Source organism: Apteryx rowi, unplaced genomic scaffold (assembly GCF_003343035.1).
Source record: "Apteryx rowi isolate R43461 unplaced genomic scaffold, aptRow1 scaffold_190, whole genome shotgun sequence".
Taxonomy (NCBI): Eukaryota; Metazoa; Chordata; class Aves; order Apterygiformes; family Apterygidae; genus Apteryx; species Apteryx rowi.
The window spans coordinates 1,408,567-1,427,494 of record NW_020448197.1 but is presented as its reverse complement, the minus strand read 5'-3'; the positions used below and the strand labels follow the sequence as shown (position 1 = coordinate 1,427,494).

The 18,928-nt window shown below is 59.5% G+C and overlaps 1 protein-coding gene across 3 annotated transcripts; it reads left to right on the top strand.

The window, feature by feature from the left end:
• Window positions 1-51: 51 nt before the first annotated feature.
• MFSD2A (major facilitator superfamily domain containing 2A) lies at window positions 52-11,506 on the top strand. 3 transcript variants are annotated; one of them, XM_026062612.1, is made up of 13 exons: window positions 52-171; window positions 1,312-1,436; window positions 4,992-5,115; window positions 5,282-5,360; window positions 5,984-6,156; window positions 6,282-6,372; window positions 7,333-7,454; window positions 7,776-7,859; window positions 8,962-9,045; window positions 9,408-9,520; window positions 9,710-9,853; window positions 10,260-10,436; window positions 10,816-11,506. In XM_026062612.1, exons 2-13 carry the CDS (start codon window positions 1,378-1,380, stop codon window positions 10,871-10,873), a joined length of 1,308 nt encoding a protein of 435 aa, XP_025918397.1. In that variant the 5' UTR covers window positions 52-171; window positions 1,312-1,377; the 3' UTR covers window positions 10,874-11,506. The 3 variants fall into 3 exon arrangements, with proteins under 3 accessions (XP_025918397.1, XP_025918394.1, XP_025918396.1); XM_026062609.1 differs by lacking the exon at window positions 52-171 and adding an exon at window positions 766-996; XM_026062611.1 differs by lacking the exons at window positions 52-171; window positions 1,312-1,436 and adding an exon at window positions 3,859-4,881.
• Window positions 11,507-18,928: the final 7,422 nt, after the last annotated feature.

Below are 18,928 nucleotides of genomic sequence, written 5' to 3'. Positions count from 1 at the left end.
GGGGAGGGGGCCGGCGGCGGCGGCTGACGCGGTGCCTCGCTGCAGCAGGAGAGCCGGGAGAAGCTGTCGGTGTGCAGCAAGCTCTGCTACGCCGTCGGCGGGGCCCCGTACCAGACCACGGGCTGCGCGCTCGGCTTCTTCCTCCAGATCTACCTGCTGGACGTGGCTCAGGTAACTCTGCCGCTGGCAGGGCGCCGGGGCGCGGGGGACTTGGCAGCGCCGCCAGCCGCGGTGCCGTGCGCCTCCGCTCGCTGCCCTTGCCACCTCCTTGGCGCGAAGGGCTCTTCTGCGGCCGAGGTGCTGGGCCGGGAGGGTTTGGGTGCTGGCTGCCCGCGTTATACACGGCAAGCCTTAAAACCTAAAGCAACCGRGGGACCCGCTGGAGAGGCGCTGCCCGCAGCGGGGTTCGGGGAGCAGCGGGTCCCCCAGGGCACCCGGGAGGGCTGCGGGGCTGGGCTGGGGCACTGGGTGCCAGGAGTCACCCAGCAGGGCTCTGGGGCGACAAAAGCACGCAGGTGCGGTGTTTGCTTGGCAAACTGGAACGTGTAAAGTTTGCCCCACCGCACCCTCCGGCACGGCGCGCCCAGGGCTGAGAGCAGCGCTGCGGGCCGAGCGGGAGCGGCGAGCCCTCGGCGGCCCCGTGTCTGAATCCATGAGCTGCAAGTCTTCCACCAGAGTCGGTTCCTCATCGATAGCTTTCCCTCGGGGAAATAAAGAGGAATCTGTCACACTGGAGTCACATCTCCACGTGGCTTTGATCTGAGGTTTGTGGGCTTTTATCAGCCAAATTCCAGCCGCTGTTCCCAGCCCTGCTGCTTTCGCTGTGTGGCCTTGTGCAAAGTCACGTGGTCGCTGGGTGCCTCAGTTTCTCTAGGCTATAAAATGGGATCGTACTGTCCATCCCCCAGGATGACAGGATCYGTCCCACAAACCCCGACAGCGCTCACGGGGTCAGTGCGAGCAGCCGCTGTCTGCTGCAGGCAGCTGCTGGCTCAGGTGAGAGGAGGGGAAGGAGCTGCAGGGTGAAGGGCCAGCGGGGCACCTTCGCGCTGGCTGCGTGGGGTGTTTTGGGTAAACTTGCTCTCAGACCGTAGGAGTTTCCCATGAAAAAAGCACTGTGGGGCAGGAGGCAACCCTGGGGAGGGATTGGGTCCATGTGCTCCAGGTGCTGTTGGAGGGACCTGTCCCCTGCTCCCAAAYGGTGATGAAGTTGTGGTCACAATATGGTTGTGAAGGTCTGGGTGTTCAGCAAGGACAGCTGAGGGCTTGGGGTAGTTTCACCTACCCTAATGCGAGTTCTCCCTCTTGCAGCTGGACCCTTTCTATGCCTCCATCATCCTGTTTGTGGGGCGAGCCTGGGATGCCATCACGGACCCCATGGTGGGCTTCTTCATCAGTAAAACCCCGTGGACCCGCTTTGGCCGCCTGATGCCATGGTAAGAGACACTGCGCGGCTCTGTGCAGCACCCCAGGGTTCCTTCTTGATGTGTGTCAGCAATTCCAGGCCAGCAATAGGTTGTGGGCGTCCCTGGCATGAGGCTTGCAGGGCAGGACAGCCTCACGCTGCATCTTGCCCAGTAGCATTCCCAGTGTGGTGACAAGTACTCCAAAATGCCCAAGGAGCTGCAAGCAGCTGGGGTTGGGTTGGTGCCTGTTGCTCTAACCAGCCCCGAGCTGCCCCTGTGCCAGCTGGGCCAGGCTTTCCTCCGGATTGCTAAACCTGGAGCGGCTCCAGCCTCCCCGAGAACTGACCCAAGGACTGCCCGTTTGCCCGCTGCCGCAGGGCTCTGCTCCCACAGCCGGCAGCGAGCCCCATCCTTGGCCACCGTTGCCAGCAGAGCAGGCGGCACCGTGGCCGCGGGGAGGACAGCCGGCCAGGGGCGCGCGCAGCCTGTCCGCGGTGACGGGCTGCTGGGTCGCGTGCTGCCCGACTGTCACGAGGACGCCTATCTGGCAGGGCAAGTAGCTGCCACGGCTGTGGGTGCCTCTACATGGGTGCTGTCGCCACCCTTGCGAGCAGGGCGCTGAGCGGAGGGTGCCAGCGGGACTGGGGCTTGGGAAGCCCTGAAGGGCTCGTGCCCGCACCCAGCGCAGACTCGGGGCAACGCTGTTGTCCATAGGCGCCTGCCCCTGTGCAGGACGCAGAGCAACGCGGTGCCGCCTGCCCCCAGCGCAGCGGGAGCAGGACTGCGGGGTGCTAATGCCTGAATGTCCCGCACCAAAATAACCTGTGTCCCAGGCGCCTGCAGGATTGCTGAAATACAACGCAGCAAAGGGGTAGGCACAGGGGGGAGAGGATTAGAGGGATGCAGTCCTTCCCCCGCAGATTATACCCTCCGCTTCCGGGCCTTCCTGGAATAGCTCTGGGCAGCATGGCAGTTGCCTGCTGTTTAAGCCAGGCTCCATGCATGGCCTGAAATAGCTCCTCTCCCAGCTGCCCACGTGGTGGGGTCTGGGGTCCGGAGATTAGAGGCAGGGCTGTGCAGGATAGCTGTGCGTGCCCAGCGCTGCCGCAGCTCTGCCGCCTGTAATCTCGCGTCCGCRAGGCAGGGGGTGGGGATGGAGCTGCTGCATTCCTCCAAACGGTTCTTGCATTGTTAAAATTAGCCAGAGCTGTCGACTYGTGCTGGGCCTCCCAGCCGTGCCAGGGCAGCAGGCTGCGAGCTAGCTCGGGGCTGTTATTTGTGGCTCAAGGGCAGTTGGCTGAGTTCAGTTTGGGTTGAGTCGAGCTGCCCTGGCTGAGCTGAGTTAGAGCCCCCCGAACTCGGGGTCCGGGAGCTGCGGGGGGGCCGGCTGTGCTGGGAGACGCAGCCCGCGGCGAGCGAGGCCGGTGCAGCCGCGGAGCCGCTCACCGCTGCCTTGGTTTCCCTGCTTGCGAAGCCAGGAGCTGCTCGTGCTCCGGGGTGTCCTCGGAGGCCACTGCATGTCCTGTGCCGCCTGGCGCCGAACCCTCGGCACCCGTGAGGTGACCCCGCGCAAGCCCCTGGCGCGCGAGGCTCTGCGGAGGGGTTATTGCCCGACGTTTCCCTCGGGCCGCGCAGCCCCTCGAAAGGGCGAGCAAACCTTCCCCGGGAGCCGTCGCCTCTCCCCTTCCACTGAGCGAGTTCTTTTCAAGCGCTTTTTGGCCCGTTTCGCTCCGGCAGCTCGCGTGTTGGCTGCGTCCCTCTCCCCTGGCCCTGGGGACGCTGCTCCATCCCCAGCCCCGAGCAGTCCCCGGTCTCTCGGCCACCCCAGGCTTCCCTGGTGAGCAAAGCTTTCCTTGAGGTGTTGGCGACTTAGAGCCCAGGTTTTGACCTTCCTCCAGGGCAGCGGCCGCGCGGAAACGGTTAAGCGCGGAGCTGGGAAGGGGGTGTGCAAGCCGCACAAAGGAACACACCATCGCGCCGCGGCCAATAAGCGGGCGAGCGCGTCACGGCCAGCCGCCTCCGAGCTCCTTAATCACCGCGGCCGGGTCAGGGGTAACTCGCAGTCACTTGGCTGCCGGGAGGTACCGGGCAGCCCGGCCCGGGGCTCAGCGTCCCTGGGGATATGGGGGGGCTCTCGCATCCTTCCCGGCACAACGTGTGCGAGCTGGCGCCCGTGGCCAGCGTGACGTGGTTCCCKCCGGGGCTGTGGTGACTCATTCAAAGTTTCCCTTGGCTCCACGTATGCGTGCGGCGATAAGCGGCGCGAGAGGAGTGGCTGCGAGCTGGCTTGCCCCTTCCCTCCCCCTCGCCGGAGTGACGTGCGCACGGAAAAATGTGCATGTGCTGGGGGCTGTGCAGCGCCTCTCCCTGCTCCGTCCGCGGAGATTTGGTTTCTCGCACCCTCCCCGCTTTAAATTTAAACTTCGAGTCTTGTAAYGTCAGCATGGAAGGAAAGATCTTGTTGTACCCTCGTTGCAGGGTGGAGGAGGGAAAGTCCTGACCCTCGGGAGACTCTGTCCTGTGTCCGGTTTTATCAGCTTAATTCCAGGATGCAGCCTCTGTCCGGGAGTTTGTAGGGCACAATAACTGAGAAGCCAAGCAAAATCGGTCTCCTAAGCTGATCTCGACCCAGCCTGGTTCACTTCCCTTCAGAAGGAGGATTTCCTCCGGTGCCCTCCCGAATGACAGGCACTTCCCCGTCCCTCCACATCCGGGAGCAGAACCCAAGTGTGCGCAGTCTCCTTAGGCTGCCGTGTCTCCGGCAGTGCTGGATGCAGGGGCAGAGCCGCCCCCCGCTCCAACCTGCAGCAGGATGAGGGCGGTCGCTGCGCTGGCTGGAGCCTAGAGATGCTCCGGGCAGCTTCCTGCTGCGCTCGCCCTCKCTGGCCTGTCCTGCCGGGACCACCGCCAAGCCCCGGCGCGTGAGCCATCTCCTCCGATCCTCCGTGGCACTTTGCATCCCTCGTCGCTGCGTCCACAGCTCTGGTGCAAGAGCGGAGGAAGGAGCCAGCTCACTGCTGGCTGGCAATTTGCCCCTTCCCTGCCAGGAAGGAGGAGGTGGCTGCAGCTCTGGGACCGGGGCCCTGGCAGCAGAGCCGAGCTGGCGCGCGGGATTAGAGGCTGCTCGGCCCCRGGGCGGCGGGAGGAGGGTTGTGCCACCTGGCAGCTCCCCAGCCCTTGGCGGGAGGAGGGAGGCGATTGCATCCTGCTGAACACACAGTGCTGCTGCCCGGAGCAGAAGTAGGGGCCGGGGGCGGAAGCTGAAGGGGGAGCGGATCGCTCCCTCCCGTCGAAGCAGGGAGGCCTGTTCTCACAGATTACGCCCTTTCCCTGGAAGTCTGAGTCAGCTCGTCCTGGCTGACCTGAGCTGCTGCCTTTGGCTGGGTCTGAATATCCTCAGTGGCAACTGCCTCTTGTCCAGGGGTTGGAGCAGGGTGAGGCGGCCAGGGCAGCTCAGAGGAGACCCCAAAATCAGGTGCCCAAGCCTGCGGCAGCTGTGAGCGCAGATGCTGCGGGCAGAGCTGAGCCCGGCGGGTCACCCGGGGTGCTCCTCGCCCRCGAGGCTAATGCTGTGTCCTCCCAAAGGATCATCTTCTCCACCCCGTTTGCCGTCATCTCCTACTTCCTGGTATGGTTCGTGCCGGACATCTCCAGAGGCCAAGTGCTGTGGTACCTCATCTTCTACTGCATGTTCCAGACCCTGGTGACGGTGAGCTGGGCTCTGCGTGTCCTGGGGCCGGTGGCCGAGGGATGGAGAGGGCATCTCCCTGCCTCGGCCCCGCTGCKCCATGCGGAGGGGCAGGCTCCCCTCTACCCCCGGTGCTGCAGCCTGTCACGCTGTCCCTGGGCTGATTTTCCTCTTCGTGCCATTGCAGTGCTTCCACGTGCCTTACTCCGCGCTGACCATGTTCATCAGCAGGGAGCAGAGCGAGCGGGACTCGGCCACTGCCTACCGTAAGAGCCTTTCCCTGCCTTTCCCTCCTTCCTCCCCAGCTCTGCGGGGCGGCTGGTGCTTGGCCCTGGGCTTGAGGCACTCTGAGTCTTCGCTGTGGCTCTTGCTGGGCTGAGAGCCTCCAGCTGCACTGCCAGGACTCGTTTGATCACATCCCAGCCCAAGGACAGTGTGTCATGGACYGTTCAGGTCTTCAATCACAGCCTCCAGCTCTTCCTGTTCCTCTCCCATGGCTCCTCCAGCTGAACCCCTGTCCAGCCTGGTGGGAAATGGGCTGATGGGATTTGGTCTCTGTTACGGCCAAGTGCCTGGAGCAGGTACCCAGGGATGTGAGCTCCTGAGTCTTTTCTCCTGCCCTGTCATATAGCAGGGTGAGCACCAAGACAAAGTCTTGGCATTGCTCCCTGCCTCAGTTTCCCCAGTGAATGTTCTCCTTCACCACACAGGATTTCACTGGGGTCTGGAGGGAGCTGTAGGAGAGCTGCATCGGCTCATCTCTGCTGGTGAAGGGCAACAAACTGCAGCTGGAGGGTAGTCAGGGAGGCTCTGCTGCAGAGCGGGATTTCGTGCTTGCTTTCCTGGCTCTCGGAGGGCCGTGCTCAGTCCTGCTGGCTTCTCCACCCAGGTATGACAGTGGAAGTGCTGGGCACTGTGCTGGGCACTGCCATCCAGGGCCAGATCGTGGGCAAGGTGGATACTCCCTGCATCCAGAGCCCTGTCTTCATTGGTGAGACCAACTCCTCGGTGGCCATGGAGGAGGTGAACATGACCCACGACACTGGCTCGCTCACAGACACGGTAAGGCAAGGGGACCCGCTGGCACTCCCTGCTATGTCCTCCTTGCTGTGGCTGCTTGCCCCCGTAGCAGGGCTGGCTCCTGGGAGGAGCAGCCTCCCTCACTGCTCCCCATCTCTCTCGCACAGAAAAATGCCTACATGATCGCAGCGGGGGTCATTGGGGGCCTCTACATCCTCTGCGCCGTGATCCTGTCGGTGGGTGTGCGGGAGAAGAGAGGTGAGTTGGGCCACAGGCTCTGCAAAGTGCTGCTCAGCAGGGGCATGAAGACAGAGGGCTGGGTCTGCCATGGGGGTGACTGTGTCTTCTGGTGAGCAGGTCCTTCGCCAGGTGATGCTCACTTGTCTGTAAAGAGCAGGAAGGACAAACACGGGGATCTGTTTTGGAGAATGGGTGTCCTTGGCCCCTCGGGTGGAGAGGAGGCTCTGGGGCTGCTTTACAGTTGCATCTGTCTCTGGACTGAGTTGTCACAGGCTACTGTAGTGATGTGCAGAAATACTCTGGGCTCCTGGAAGTGCTGTGGCACATGCTGGGGCATCCTTATGAGCCCATCTGAGCCCTCCCTGCTCCTTGGGGAGCAGCATGCAGGGCAAGGAAGGCTTTGGTCAACCTCCAGCCAGGACTGCTTTGTTTGCCACATCTGCCCTAACCAGGCATGGTGAACTCGCTCTCATTCCATGGGTGAAACCCCAAAGGAKAGGGGCAGGTAGAGCTGAGGCCTGGGCACAGGGACCTGGGCAAAGCTTTGCAGAAGGACAGTGTTGTGGGAAGGACATGACTGGAGCATCTTCAGGTGTGTTACAGCAAATTTCAGCCCCAAGGACTTATCTGCTTGATCAGTCTCTTAGAGATAAAAGTTATCTAGCATAGGCTTGGCTTGCCAAGGTCTCTAGTGCCAGCCTGGACACCCTGGGACATAGGGTGATGTCCAAAGTCTAGCAGTCTGTCCTTCCCTCCCTCTGCTTTGTGGCCAGCTCTGCTCATGCCAGGCAAATCACCCAGACCTTCTCTTCCCCCTCTGCATGGGGCTGAGGGACCCCTGGACCAGGTCAGGAGGTCCTCACAGGCATTGCCCTGACTCYCTTGGGGTGGGTGCTCTGGAGCTGGCCAAGCGGTGCTGCGCCCCAGGCTGGTGTTTCTGTGGCTCTAATGATCATCTGATTCTGCTCTGCTTCCCAGAGGCCTCCGAGCTCCAGTCRGACGAGCCTGTCTCCTTCTTCCGGGGGCTGAAGCTGGTGATGAACCATGGTGCCTACATCAAGCTGATTGCYGGCTTCCTCTTCACCTCACTGGCCTTCATGGTAAGGACACAGCTGGGCTTGGAGGATGGGGGAGAGGGAAGACAGCGGTGCAGCTCGATGATTGCTGGGGTATGAGCAGCCTGGGGTCCAGACAGGGATCCTGGCAAGCCGGGAGCATGTGAGGTGCCAGGCTGAAGGRGCTGGAGCAGCCGGCAGAGAGGGAAAATGTGGCCTCGTGCCCTCAGATGAGTTGGTGAATGACTGCTTTCCTCCCCTGCTTGCGCTTTGGGTGCAGCCTTGCAAGGAGGAGTGCGCGCATCCCTCTGCGGCGGGTGGGATGTCCATCTCCCCCCACTAACCTGCTGTCTGCCTCTTCCTCAGCTGCTGGAGGGCAACTTTGCCCTGTTCTGCACCTACACCCTGGGCTTCCGCAACGAGTTCCAGAACATCCTCCTGGCCATCATGGTACGTACGGGCTGCATACGGGCTCCTGCGACCCCTCGGGGCTGGGATCGCACCGCAGCGAGATGCAGGAGCCTGGGACTCCCGTGGGTCTGCCCCAGGAGTCAGCACAGGATGGGTGCTTGAGGGGAGGGAGGCGGTGGGGCTGTGACTGTCTGCTGCGGGGACAGTGACCAAGGATGCCCCAGGAGTCAGGGAGGGGGAAGGAGCTACTGAACCTTCTGCGAAGGCCTGGCCGGCTGGTGAGAACAGCAAGGCTTTTGTTCCCATGAAGGCRGCCAAGGAAGGGGGGAGAACAGGAGCTGTGGGGGCCTTTTGTCCAAATCCTGCCACTTATCTCCCTTCCCCCATGAGAAAAAGATTCCAGGGTTTATTGCCAGGAGGATGGAGCAAAGCAGCTCCCTGGGAGCCCTTTCCACCCTGCCTGWTGGGGTGGAGAAGCGTGAGCAGGACAGAGCCCTGGGGCAAGGCAGCCCCCCTGTCCTCATGCCCGCAGGCTCCCAAGGCCTGAGCCAGGGTGTTTGCTCCCTGCTTACAGCCCAAGGCAGCAGTCTCTTCTGTTGCGGCTTTGCCCCATGGCCTGACAGCCAGAGGGGACTGTCCCCCGGGCTGGATGGGCTCCATCCCTCCACCAGGTGCTGGAGCACCCTGGGAGGGAGCTGCAGCAGCCCCCAGCAGACTCTGGCTCTCACTGCGACTGTGCCAACATCAGGCCCTTTCCTGGCACTGAGAATCGGAGACAAAGATCCTCCCCCTGCCCAGCCCCCGGGGTGGGTGCAGGTGTGCTGGCACCAGCTGGGTGCCCTGAGGACAGAGACACCGTGTGCTTGGCACCTGGGGAGGAGGTGGCCCCACAGATCTGCTCCAATGGCAAGCTCTCTTCCCTGGCAGCRGAGGCAGGTGAGGGATGGGGTGAGGACAGGCAGGCTGGTGTAGGCAGCATGGATGTGTGTCAGCCCCGTGAGCACGTGGAAATCAGAGGCGCTGGGAAGGATGTCACAGGGCAGGGGGGAGGCCGTGTCCGGGCTCCTTGCTGGGAAAAGATTTGGCCCCAGAGAAGATGCTGGCTAGTTAGTAATGCCACGACCCCCTTCCTTCCTCATAGCTCTCCGCCACCTTGACCATTCCCCTCTGGCAGTGGTTCCTCACCCGCTTTGGGAAGAAGACTGCTGTCTAYGTGGGCATCTCGGTGAGTTGGATCCCCTTGGGCGCAGAGGTGCATGGCAGGATGGTTTTCTGCGCAAGGCAAGCAGAACTACATCCCCCGGAGAGGGACCAGAGCTGGGCAGGGGCTGATTTGGCATGTGTCCTCCTTCCTGCCTTTTGTGCTATTGCAAATGTGGCTGCAGAGGAAACGGTGTCCTCTCGTCCTGGAAATGGCTGCTGGGGGGCTCCAGGAGGAAGCCTGCACCACTGCTTCCCCGGCTGTCCCCGTGGCTGGAGAGCAGCCCTTCCTGAGGGCTGGCAAGCGTGGGAGGGAGGTGGGGAAAGGCCAGGGGTGTCTGGGTCAGGCACTGCTGAGGCCAACCCTGGTTTCTGTCCCCTGTCCAGTCTGCCATCCCCTTCCTCATCACGGTGGTTGTCCTGGACAGTAACCTCATCGTTACCTATGTTGTGGCCATTGCAGCTGGGATCAGCGTCGCAGCTGCCTTCCTCCTGCCCTGGTGAGTGCGAGGTCCCCGTGCTGCTCACACCTCTTGGCTCAGTCTGGAGGTTTTAAGTCCTTGTAAGGTCTTTTTGCAATATTTCAGCCCAAGATGGGCATCTGGGTGGGAAATCCTCCTAGGAGAGGCAGGAGGAGATGCTGCCTCATCAGCTTGGTCCATGTGTTCACCTTCCTGCTCTCCATGCAGGTCCATGCTTCCAGATGTCATAGACGACTTCAAGCTGCAGCACCCTGACTCCCGTGGCCATGAAGCCATCTTCTTTTCCTTCTATGTCTTCTTCACCAAGTTCACCTCTGGGGTCTCCCTGGGCATCTCCACGCTCAGTTTAGAGTGAGTTCTTGCAGGAATGGGGCCCAAGGAGAAAAGTCAGTCTTATGCCTCCACATCCAGGAGTCTCTGCTTTCCAAAGTCTGGAAGGGAGGCAGGGGCGTCTAAATCCACAAACCTTTTCCCAAGGGGAAAACATTGCCTTGTACAAACTTGCCTGTCCTTAAACCATGCGAGCTGCCTTCCCCTCATGTTCAGAGCATGTGCACCACTGAGGTACCAGATCTTGCTGCTTTGCAGCTTTTGGTTAGAAACCTTGATGCTGGGCTGTGGCTGAGAGCAGCTTGGAGCCAAAGCCAGGCTGTCCTACAGCGATTGCACCTTCCCTGGGAAAGATCCTGTGAGCCAGTGTGGGAGAGGAGGTGCTGGTTTGTGTTGTCCTTGCTTGAAGGCCCTTCTCTGTCTGTAGCTTTGCAGGGTACCAGACCCGGGGCTGCTCCCAGCCCATCGAGGTGAATTTCACCCTGAAGATGCTCGTGTCGGCTGTGCCTGTGGGGCTGATCCTGCTGGGCCTGCTCCTGTTCAAACTGTACCCCATCGACGAGGAGAAGCGGAGGAAAAACAAGAAGGCCCTGCAGGACTTAAGGTGAGCATTGCTCCGTGTCCCAGCCTGTGCCATGGAGTTGGCAAGTGCGGTGCGTCAGCAGGGTGTGTGGTGGCAGGATCAGGCCCGGACTGGTTGGGGCACAGCTTGTGCAGGAATTTGCTGGGACCTGTAGGTGACGGGCAGAGGGAGGGGCTGGCTTTCCCAATCCTGATTTCAGAAGTAGTGGTGTAAGACATGAGATGTCAGCGCAGAACCTGCCTTGAGTGTTGCCAAAGGGAACTCGTGCAAGGACTGAGCAAGGCGGGGACATCCCTCTCGAGCCCTTCTGAGGCTCGAAGACAGAAGTCCCCTCTTGGCCAGGGAGCCCGCAGGGAGGAAGGGCCAGCTTCATGCTTCCTCCTCAACCCTTTGCCCCTAGGGAGGAGAGCAACAGCAGCTCCGAGTCAGACAACACAGAACTTGCCAGTATCGTGTGACCCTGGGCTGGGTCCCTCCATTTACACCTGGGGCTCTTCGAAGGACTCGGCCAGGGGCTGGAGCAGCCTCGTGCTGCCGTAGGCACGCACCTCCGCGGAGTGCCCTGGAGGAGCTGCGCAGAGCATCCACCATCGCCTCGAACACGAGATCTGTGCTGGTCTTGTGCCTTCCATGGGATCCACAGAGCGCTGGTAGTGTACATTACACAAATTGACCCTGTGGTACTAGTGTGCCTCACGAGAGAGAGAGAAACACTACTCCCTGCCAGGCCCCGGAGAGCAGAAAAGCCCAGACTTCGGGTCCTTTTGCTCATGACACTTGTGCCTGCTGCCTGTCTGCCTGGACTGCGTGGGGCCGGTCTGAGCAGCGCTGCCTCGTGGCTCACCTGTGGGACAGGGGATAAAGGTTAGTGTACATTACACTGTCAATGTGAACGCGCCAAGGACGTGAGCTAACCTCTGCTGTCTGTACAGAAGACGCTAATTTAGAAAGCTGTTCTTTTGTTGTTTTTATAGAGCCTAATTGATTAACTTAATGTAAATACGAAGCTGTTTCTTATTTGTATATGTCTGTACAGAAACCAAACTCGAGGACCTATTAATATTAATTTACATAAAGTCAGCAAAGCTGGTGTGGGGAATTTCTTTGTTTGGCTGCTTTTTTGTGGATGTCAGCAAGCCGGAGCCAGGGTCCTTCCACACACGTGGGCCTGGCTTCCCACAAGCTGAAGGTGCTGGAATGCCATAATCCAGGCAGGCAGCCGTGGCCAGCAGCCCCTCGCCCTGTGCGGCTCCTTGCTCGGTGCCTACACCGCAGCAACCCAACAAAGGGTCTATTATTTTCTCCCTTTCAAGAGGGAAGGGGGTGGAGGGAGGAATGAAATGAAAGCGCTGGCAGCAGAGAGTGAGCCCAGGACTGGAAACAGGAGAGGCAGCTGGGGAGCAGAGAGAAAGGGAATGCAGGCTGCGTGTGACACTCAACACTTTCTCCCTTGGAGGACTGCTGTGCAAGCGCTAATCTTTGCAACGGCTCTCATCAAGGCTGTGGATATTTATACCTCGCTCTCGCGTTCCCCTCTCTAAAGCAGAAGTGGTGAGAGCTTTGCCCTCCCTGCTCTGAGAGCGCAATGCAATCCTGCAGCAGCAGCAAGTGTAACGGATAGGGGAAATGCTGCCTGGGGCGTGGGCACGATGCAGCGGAGACAAAGCAGCCACCGGCGCAGTTTGGGGCAAATACCTGCAGAGCRAGGGGAGCACGATGGCTCTGCTCTCTGCTGCTCCATCCCCACAGCCACCATCCGGGCTGTCTCCTTTTGTAAAGCCTCCTGCACATTTCTGACACCAACAAGAAATTAGTGGAGTCTGTGCTTGAGGCAAGAGCAGCCCCTTTGCATTGAGGGGTGAACAGCTCACGCACCCAAATGTGGAGGAAAAAAAGGACTGGAATGAGGCAGGGGGGTTAAAAATAGCAAGAGGGATTAAGCCTTAGCTGGGAATGCTTACGTAGGCCCTGCTTGGCCACAATGTCTGGGGAGCGGGAAGGAGGAAGGGGGACTGTTCCTGCAGCACTAGGGTGGCATGGGCTTGGGGAGGCCGGGAGCCGGCTTCGGGGCAAGAGCCAGCATTAGCTGTGGCCCTGGTGCCACCTGCTCTCCCAGGGCCAGAATGGGGCTTGTGGAGGGACCGAGGTGCCGGGATCAGCCCCAACATGGACAGGCCAAATTGGGGACCTGCAGCAGGGCAGGTGGGGTGGACACATGCCCTCTCAGCAAGAGGAGGAGGACAGTGCTTCAGCTCCAGCTGTGCACAGAGCTCAAGATCATGGCAAATGTACTGACCCTGACCCTGTTCCTGGCCAGGTTTGTGAGCAGTCATCCTGCTCATCCCTGCAGTCTGGTTTTATGAAAAATTGCTGCTGACTTTTCTTTTGCAAAGAGTTTCAACAGAAGTCGGGTTCTCATTTTATTCGTTGCCTCCTGTTTTCAGGCTYTGTGGGGCTCATGAAGGGCCTGTGTTCAGGCTTTCTGCAGTAAGCTCAAGAGGCTAAAAGCACACTGAGCTTGAAACTGGGCCCAGAAATTCCTAACTGAACGCACCTCTATCTGAGGCTTTTAAGAAAATAGGATAAGGGAAAAAATGACCGTAGGAGTTAACACCACTGAGCCCTGGGCAAAACTCCAGCCTCTAAGCGAAGACCATGTCTTCCAGTTGTGATTACAGAGGGCTTTCACGCCAAGCAAGGAGGGAAAGGGTGTCTGGGGCGTGAGGAAAGGCTCCCTGGCACGGGAAACTTGCCTGGCCTGTGCTGTGTGGAGTGATGCTGCTGTGCAGACAGCTGGCCTCGAGCAGCAGTTGTGCTGCAGCTTCATCTATACTAACCTTCACAACGAAACAAATGCAGTTGAACAGCCGGCGAGTGCCTCCCTCCAGAGCTGGAGTTACGTCGCTGCTGTGTCCTCTGTGCCGGGCAGGTGAACCACACGTCGGAGCTGACAGATGGACAGAGCTGGCCCTGGGAAATCAAAGTCAGAACATGGAAAATGCTGGTGTCAGCTGTGTGCTCCGCACCTGCTGAGCCAATGCCACTAATGGCATATGGGCTGGGGCTGTGCTGTACCCAAACCATATGTGGGTGCAGGGAATCGGCCCGATCCCCAGCTGAGGGGCTTTAACAGGCTCCCAGGCCAGCTGGGGCAGTGGGTTTCCCACCTGGCTCCTGGGCTGGCTGCGAGGGGCCGAGGGAGCCTTCCCTGAACCGGAGGGCAGTGCTGCCTGTGCTGGAAGGGAGCAGAGGGTTTCTGTTTTGCTCAGGGAACCAGGTTGTCTTGTCCCTTTTTTTCCCACAAGGGAACAACCCTTTCGATGGCAATGGCACAGACAGCGGGGCTGGCTGCAAGAGCCCGGTGCCACCCAGGGCAGGGTCACCCATCGGCCTTGCCGGTCGGCAGGGAGGGCAGGCTGCCGCGGACACCCCCTCCCCGCTGGATGAGCTGGGACCTGCAGGACAGGAGCTGCTTCGCCCTGTGCGTTCGTCCAGGGGAGCTTTGGGGATTCGAGCTGCTTGTGGTCCTTTCCAGCAGCAGCTCCTGCTTTCAGACACCCTGTGTCAGCGCAGGCACCTGCGGGTGCTCAGGGCCATYGGTGTCCGTTACACCGCAGCGACCCGCGGCTGGGCAGGTCTGACCCAAAGAGCCTTTTAAACAGCCCCCAAACAGCCTCTGCATCTAACAGAGCCAGTGAACCATATGTTAGGGCACCGCCATACCCTTCCCAGGGCCTCTAGTCCAGCTGCAAAGCTCACTCAAGCCCTGGAGAAGCCTGCTGGGTGCTGGTGCCCAGTGCTCCCAGTGCACCCAGCATGCACGGCTGAGCCTGGACTGGTGCGCAGCGCTGGCTCTCGCAGCACGCAGCTCTCGGCAGGGCAGTTCAGGACGCTGCCCACGCCACAGGGCAGCCCAGAGGCAAGCCAGCRCCGTGCCGTCGGGCTGGACACGTGYGGGGAGGGAGAGGYGRSRGGGACCGGGAGGCGATGGGCAGAGACGAGCAGAGACCTTCGGCCCAGCCGCGGGGCACTCGCTGCTCGGAGGGCACGAAGCCCAAGCAGATGTCAGCCATGGCAGGGCCTCCAAGGAGGGCGGCATGTTCCCAAGGAAGTTCCCAAGGAGGAAACCTGCCAAACAGGAACTGCATCATCTGTCACCAAGGGTGGCAATGCCAAACACACGGATACCCTCCCGGACRAGGTGGCCAGACGGAGTCAGTGTCTCTCCTGAGGGCCATGTTTCAAGAGAGACTGGAGGGATTGGAGCAAGGGCACCAGACTTGATCAGAGATCTGAAAAGACGGTTTCTGAGGTGACACCAGCCACAGTTTACCCAAAGATGGATAAGTGGAAGTGTGAAAAGTCTTTCCTTGCAGAAGGTAAGGACTAACCTCCCTCCTTATCCACAAGAAAAGGGCAAAGAGCTACGTGCTTATCTCGCAGCGAGAGATTTATGAAACTTTCAAACAGCTGCTGGTGGGGGACGGTTTTCCCTCAGCCCCTGTGATAAGAGGCCCCTGGGCTGGAAGAACCCACGAGCCCCGAGTTGCCCGAGGAAGCAGGCAGAAGCCGCTGGGGTCTGGTTTCATGGTTGCTTCAAGCTGAACCAAGCAGAGGCTCCCACGGAAAGGGGTGTTCATCCAAGACTGCAGCTGCCCCGCTGTGCTGGTACACTCTCCGGGYGCTGGGTCAGGGAACGGATCCAGCTCGGCCAGGAAAAGTTTGGGGCAGAAGCAGGACTGCAGGAGCAGGGGGCACTCGGGCACTGCCGGGGGGTCGTGGCGAGCAGACCCACCTCCTCGGCGCACTGATCTGCCTGCGGCCTGCGTCTTGCCACCAGCCAGGGAAGGCAGAGTTAAACTGCAGCCAGCTGTTCTGACCAAGGGACCACCCAACGGAGGTATCCCTGGGTTCAGCCAGCCCCAGGGGTCACCTTGGCTGTGTCACGCAGCCGAGGTCACTCACCTCATCTGCAAACAGGGACAGAAGGCTACTGACCTTCTTTGGTGGGCTTGAGTTAATGTTTTACAAAACCACTGCTTCCAGCAATGTATGTGGCCACGGCGTTTCCGTACATGGCCAGAAATTAATGCGGCACTGAGATGAGATATCCTGCCACAAAAAAAAAAGAAAAAAAAAAAACTTTCCCCAGGAATGAAGCTATAAATTGCTTTGCTGGAAAATGAATTGCTGAGGGCAGGTCAAGGCTCAGACTTTGGTTTAATCAAAGGCAGCTCAGGGAGCGTGGTTAAGGCACAGGACTGTCTTTGCCCCTGCCAGGACTGCTTGCCTCTGCGGAGGATTGCGAGGCTGCAAGGCACCACAAGGACCCGGGCTGGAGCACAGAGAAGTGCCCCCATCGCACCCCTACGCAGAGGGAACAAGTGCTCTCCTTCACAGCTAGCATAAGGGGGCCACCTAAGGGCCACAAATGCAATGCATTTCATGGCTAAAAGGAAGCACTTTTTAAAACCTACCCTGGGGCTAGATCTTCCTAGGGGGAAGAGCTCACTGCTGGCGATCATTGCAAACAGTGCGACTGGGCTAAGGAGCAGGGCTCAGATGGAAACAACCAGGCCTCCGTCCTGCTGCACAGGGCGACAGGCACCTGGCGTTAGGAGCAAATGCCCCCATAGCCCTTGGAGGAGAAGGAGACAAGGCACCAACTGCCTGGCAGCAGCGTGGGGAAGCCATAAGCTTTCTCCTGGAAACAGGGCACTGGGACGGCTGCATGCTGGTTTACTGGCACCCAGATCCTCTACTGAGCGCTGACCTGGTTTACAGCAGATCCCATACAGGCAGTGCTTCGGTGACTCAGTCTTACCACGATATTGATCTTTGCTCCTCCAGGAACAATGTTCAGCTGAACAGACCCACGCCCAGAAGCAAACAAGCTAGAGGCTGGGACTACCTGGCGATATCCCCAGCGCTCCACTGCTGGGAAGCTTTCTTCTTCTCCCCGCTTCTTTGGTTATTTCTAGTTCCTCTCCCCAGTTTCACTTCCTCTTCAGGAAAGCAGCCTGGGAGGATGGCTGCTATCTGCACTACCCACCAGGATCACTGCCAGCCTATGCATCAGCAAAGCAGCCGCCTCCTAGGTAAAACCTGGCTTGTGTTYTATTGCTGCGACCAGCCAGGTCTGGCCTGACATGACCAGCCGATGTGGGAACAGACTATGGACCCTATACTTCCCTCCGGGTTCCCATCCAGAGTGAACATATTCTCCTGAAGTAGGTTGGGACTGGACCCATCCGTAGGATGCTGTGCGTAGGATTGCGCAGAAAAGAGGTAGCTGTATCTTCTATTTCATATCACGTTAACTGATAGCTCCAAAAGAGTCTGATTATGATGCAGCCAGAGACGGAGACAGCTGCAAGAGGCAGACGGACGTTGGCACAGTGGAAAATGGAGCAAGAAAGCCAAAAAATGCATCAGTCACAAGCAGGAGCCCCCTTACACAGAGCACCTGGGACAGCAAGGGGGCCATCAGGCACAGCACCTCTGATTAGGTCAGGCAGACCATACAGGCGACTGCAGAGGAACTGCTCTTGCCTCCACTATCAGCTTCAACCGAACTAGGCAGGAAAATATGAGGGCAACAGTTCAGGTCTCAGAGGCTACTCAGCTCCATGTGATCTGCCAAGGTGGCTGACCAGGAGCCAAGGGGTTGTGCAGAGAGGAAGGGGGTTACGAGAGCTGCAGCCTTCACCAACAAGACGCAGGACTCCTATCAGCTTGCTGCTCGTCTTCAGAGCCCAGAAAAGCCTGAGGGTTTTTAATGCCTCCCCGGCACGCAGGGAACACAAACCTAGTAGAGACAACCTCACTAGATGTCAGTAGAGCCACGTTCGCCTGTTCCCAATCCCTCTGGCAATTCCCAGCAGCTCAACCCCCATTCCTGCCTCCCCCTGTCAGGGACCCCAGACAGAGCCCAGAGCTCTGGCTCAACTCAGGAGCTCTGAGGCAACACCACGGTGACTCGTCCCCGGTTTTCACTTTGCTGAGCGGCACTTGCGGCAGGCAGACGTTACCATCTATGGTAGCAGACAAGAGGACAGGAAGTGGTGGTAAAGTCAGCAGACCTCACTGGGTTCTCTCCTCCTTCCCATCCTGTAAACGTGCCCCAGCCTTCTCAGGGAGAGATACTCAGCCTGTTTTTCCCTGCACAAACCCTTAGCTCAGAGGGCAGCTTCACCTCCTGCTTCCGGGGCCGCTTGCCTAGTGGATCTGAAAAGGCAGAGGAAAGCTCCAGTCCTTGCGGCAGACAGGCATGACACTTGCCCCTTCTTTAACTGTGGCAGCAAACACCTTTCAACAGCAAGTCCTGCTCTAATGGTAAAAGCAGACAGTGGAGCCTTGTGTGGGAACAACCCAGCGCTGACTCCAGGGACCTCTTCCTGATGCCGAGTAATTTTTCCCTTGACCTCTCCATTCTTGGTTTCTCCAGCAACAAAGCCAGGATAACAATATTTATCCACCCTCTGCCAAGCGCTTTGAGACCCTCAGATCAAAGAAGGTCTGTGAGCACAACAAGGCTCCAAAGTGCTTCATACCCAGCAGAGTAAAGGAGYCTTGTAGGAGGTTCCTTCTGAGGAGTGCTGATGTTTCGGATAAGCCAGCACAAGCAAAAAATAAAAAGATTTACCTTTGCCACGCGTAGACCAGCAATAAAAARCTCCCTGGCACAGAACATCAGCAGCACCAGGGCAGAAGATCTCCAGGCTCCTGGCCTGTCCTTCCCCTGGGAAGCAGAGTTGCGCCTCCTCATGCAAAGAGCATTCCCCACTGTCAGCCCCGGTTCAGCTCRTATTTAGCCCACCTCACCTTGCAGCTTCTGCTTACCCAGGCTCCTCGGTGAGGGAACTTTCTGCTCTTTTGGCTTCAGCTGGAGCGGAAATGGCTTGTGCCCCAGCCAAGTGCTGCTGTTGAGCAGGATGCCAAGAGTGCCTCCCTGGRCACTTATAGCATCTCCGGATCTGTTCCAGCCTCCAGGGATTTATCCTAAGAAAAGGGTGTAGCTGTTTTAATCATAAACAGTCCCCAGGGGGGCCTTTCTCCCACCCCCCATCCATCAGACCTAGCTCCGAGGGGGCCTTGACCTCGGTTCCCCACCATGCCATGTGACACCATGCTGAGGGGAAGGAGGCCCCGATGCGTCATCCTTTCCACCTCCTTCGAGGGGTATCCACGCTCCAAACCTTGAGCCTGCTCTGGAAGTTCCTTCCCAGGGGAGCCCTCTTCCCCTCTACAACAGCATCCCCCTCTCTAAGGGGGCCACWGTCCCCCCTAGTCCCATGCTGGGGGTCCCAGGCTGTAGCCCCCAGGCACTTTAGAGCCCCAACCTCCAGCCTAGCCCCATGCCCAGGGGTCCCAGCCCCCCAAACCATCCCCCAGCCCCTCTCTGGGGCCCCAGGCCTCCCCCTCCCCTCTGCGGGGGYCTGAGGCACATCGAGGACCCCAGACCTCCCCCCGCGACCCCTCTCTGGGGGTCCCGGCCCCTCCCTGGGGGGCTC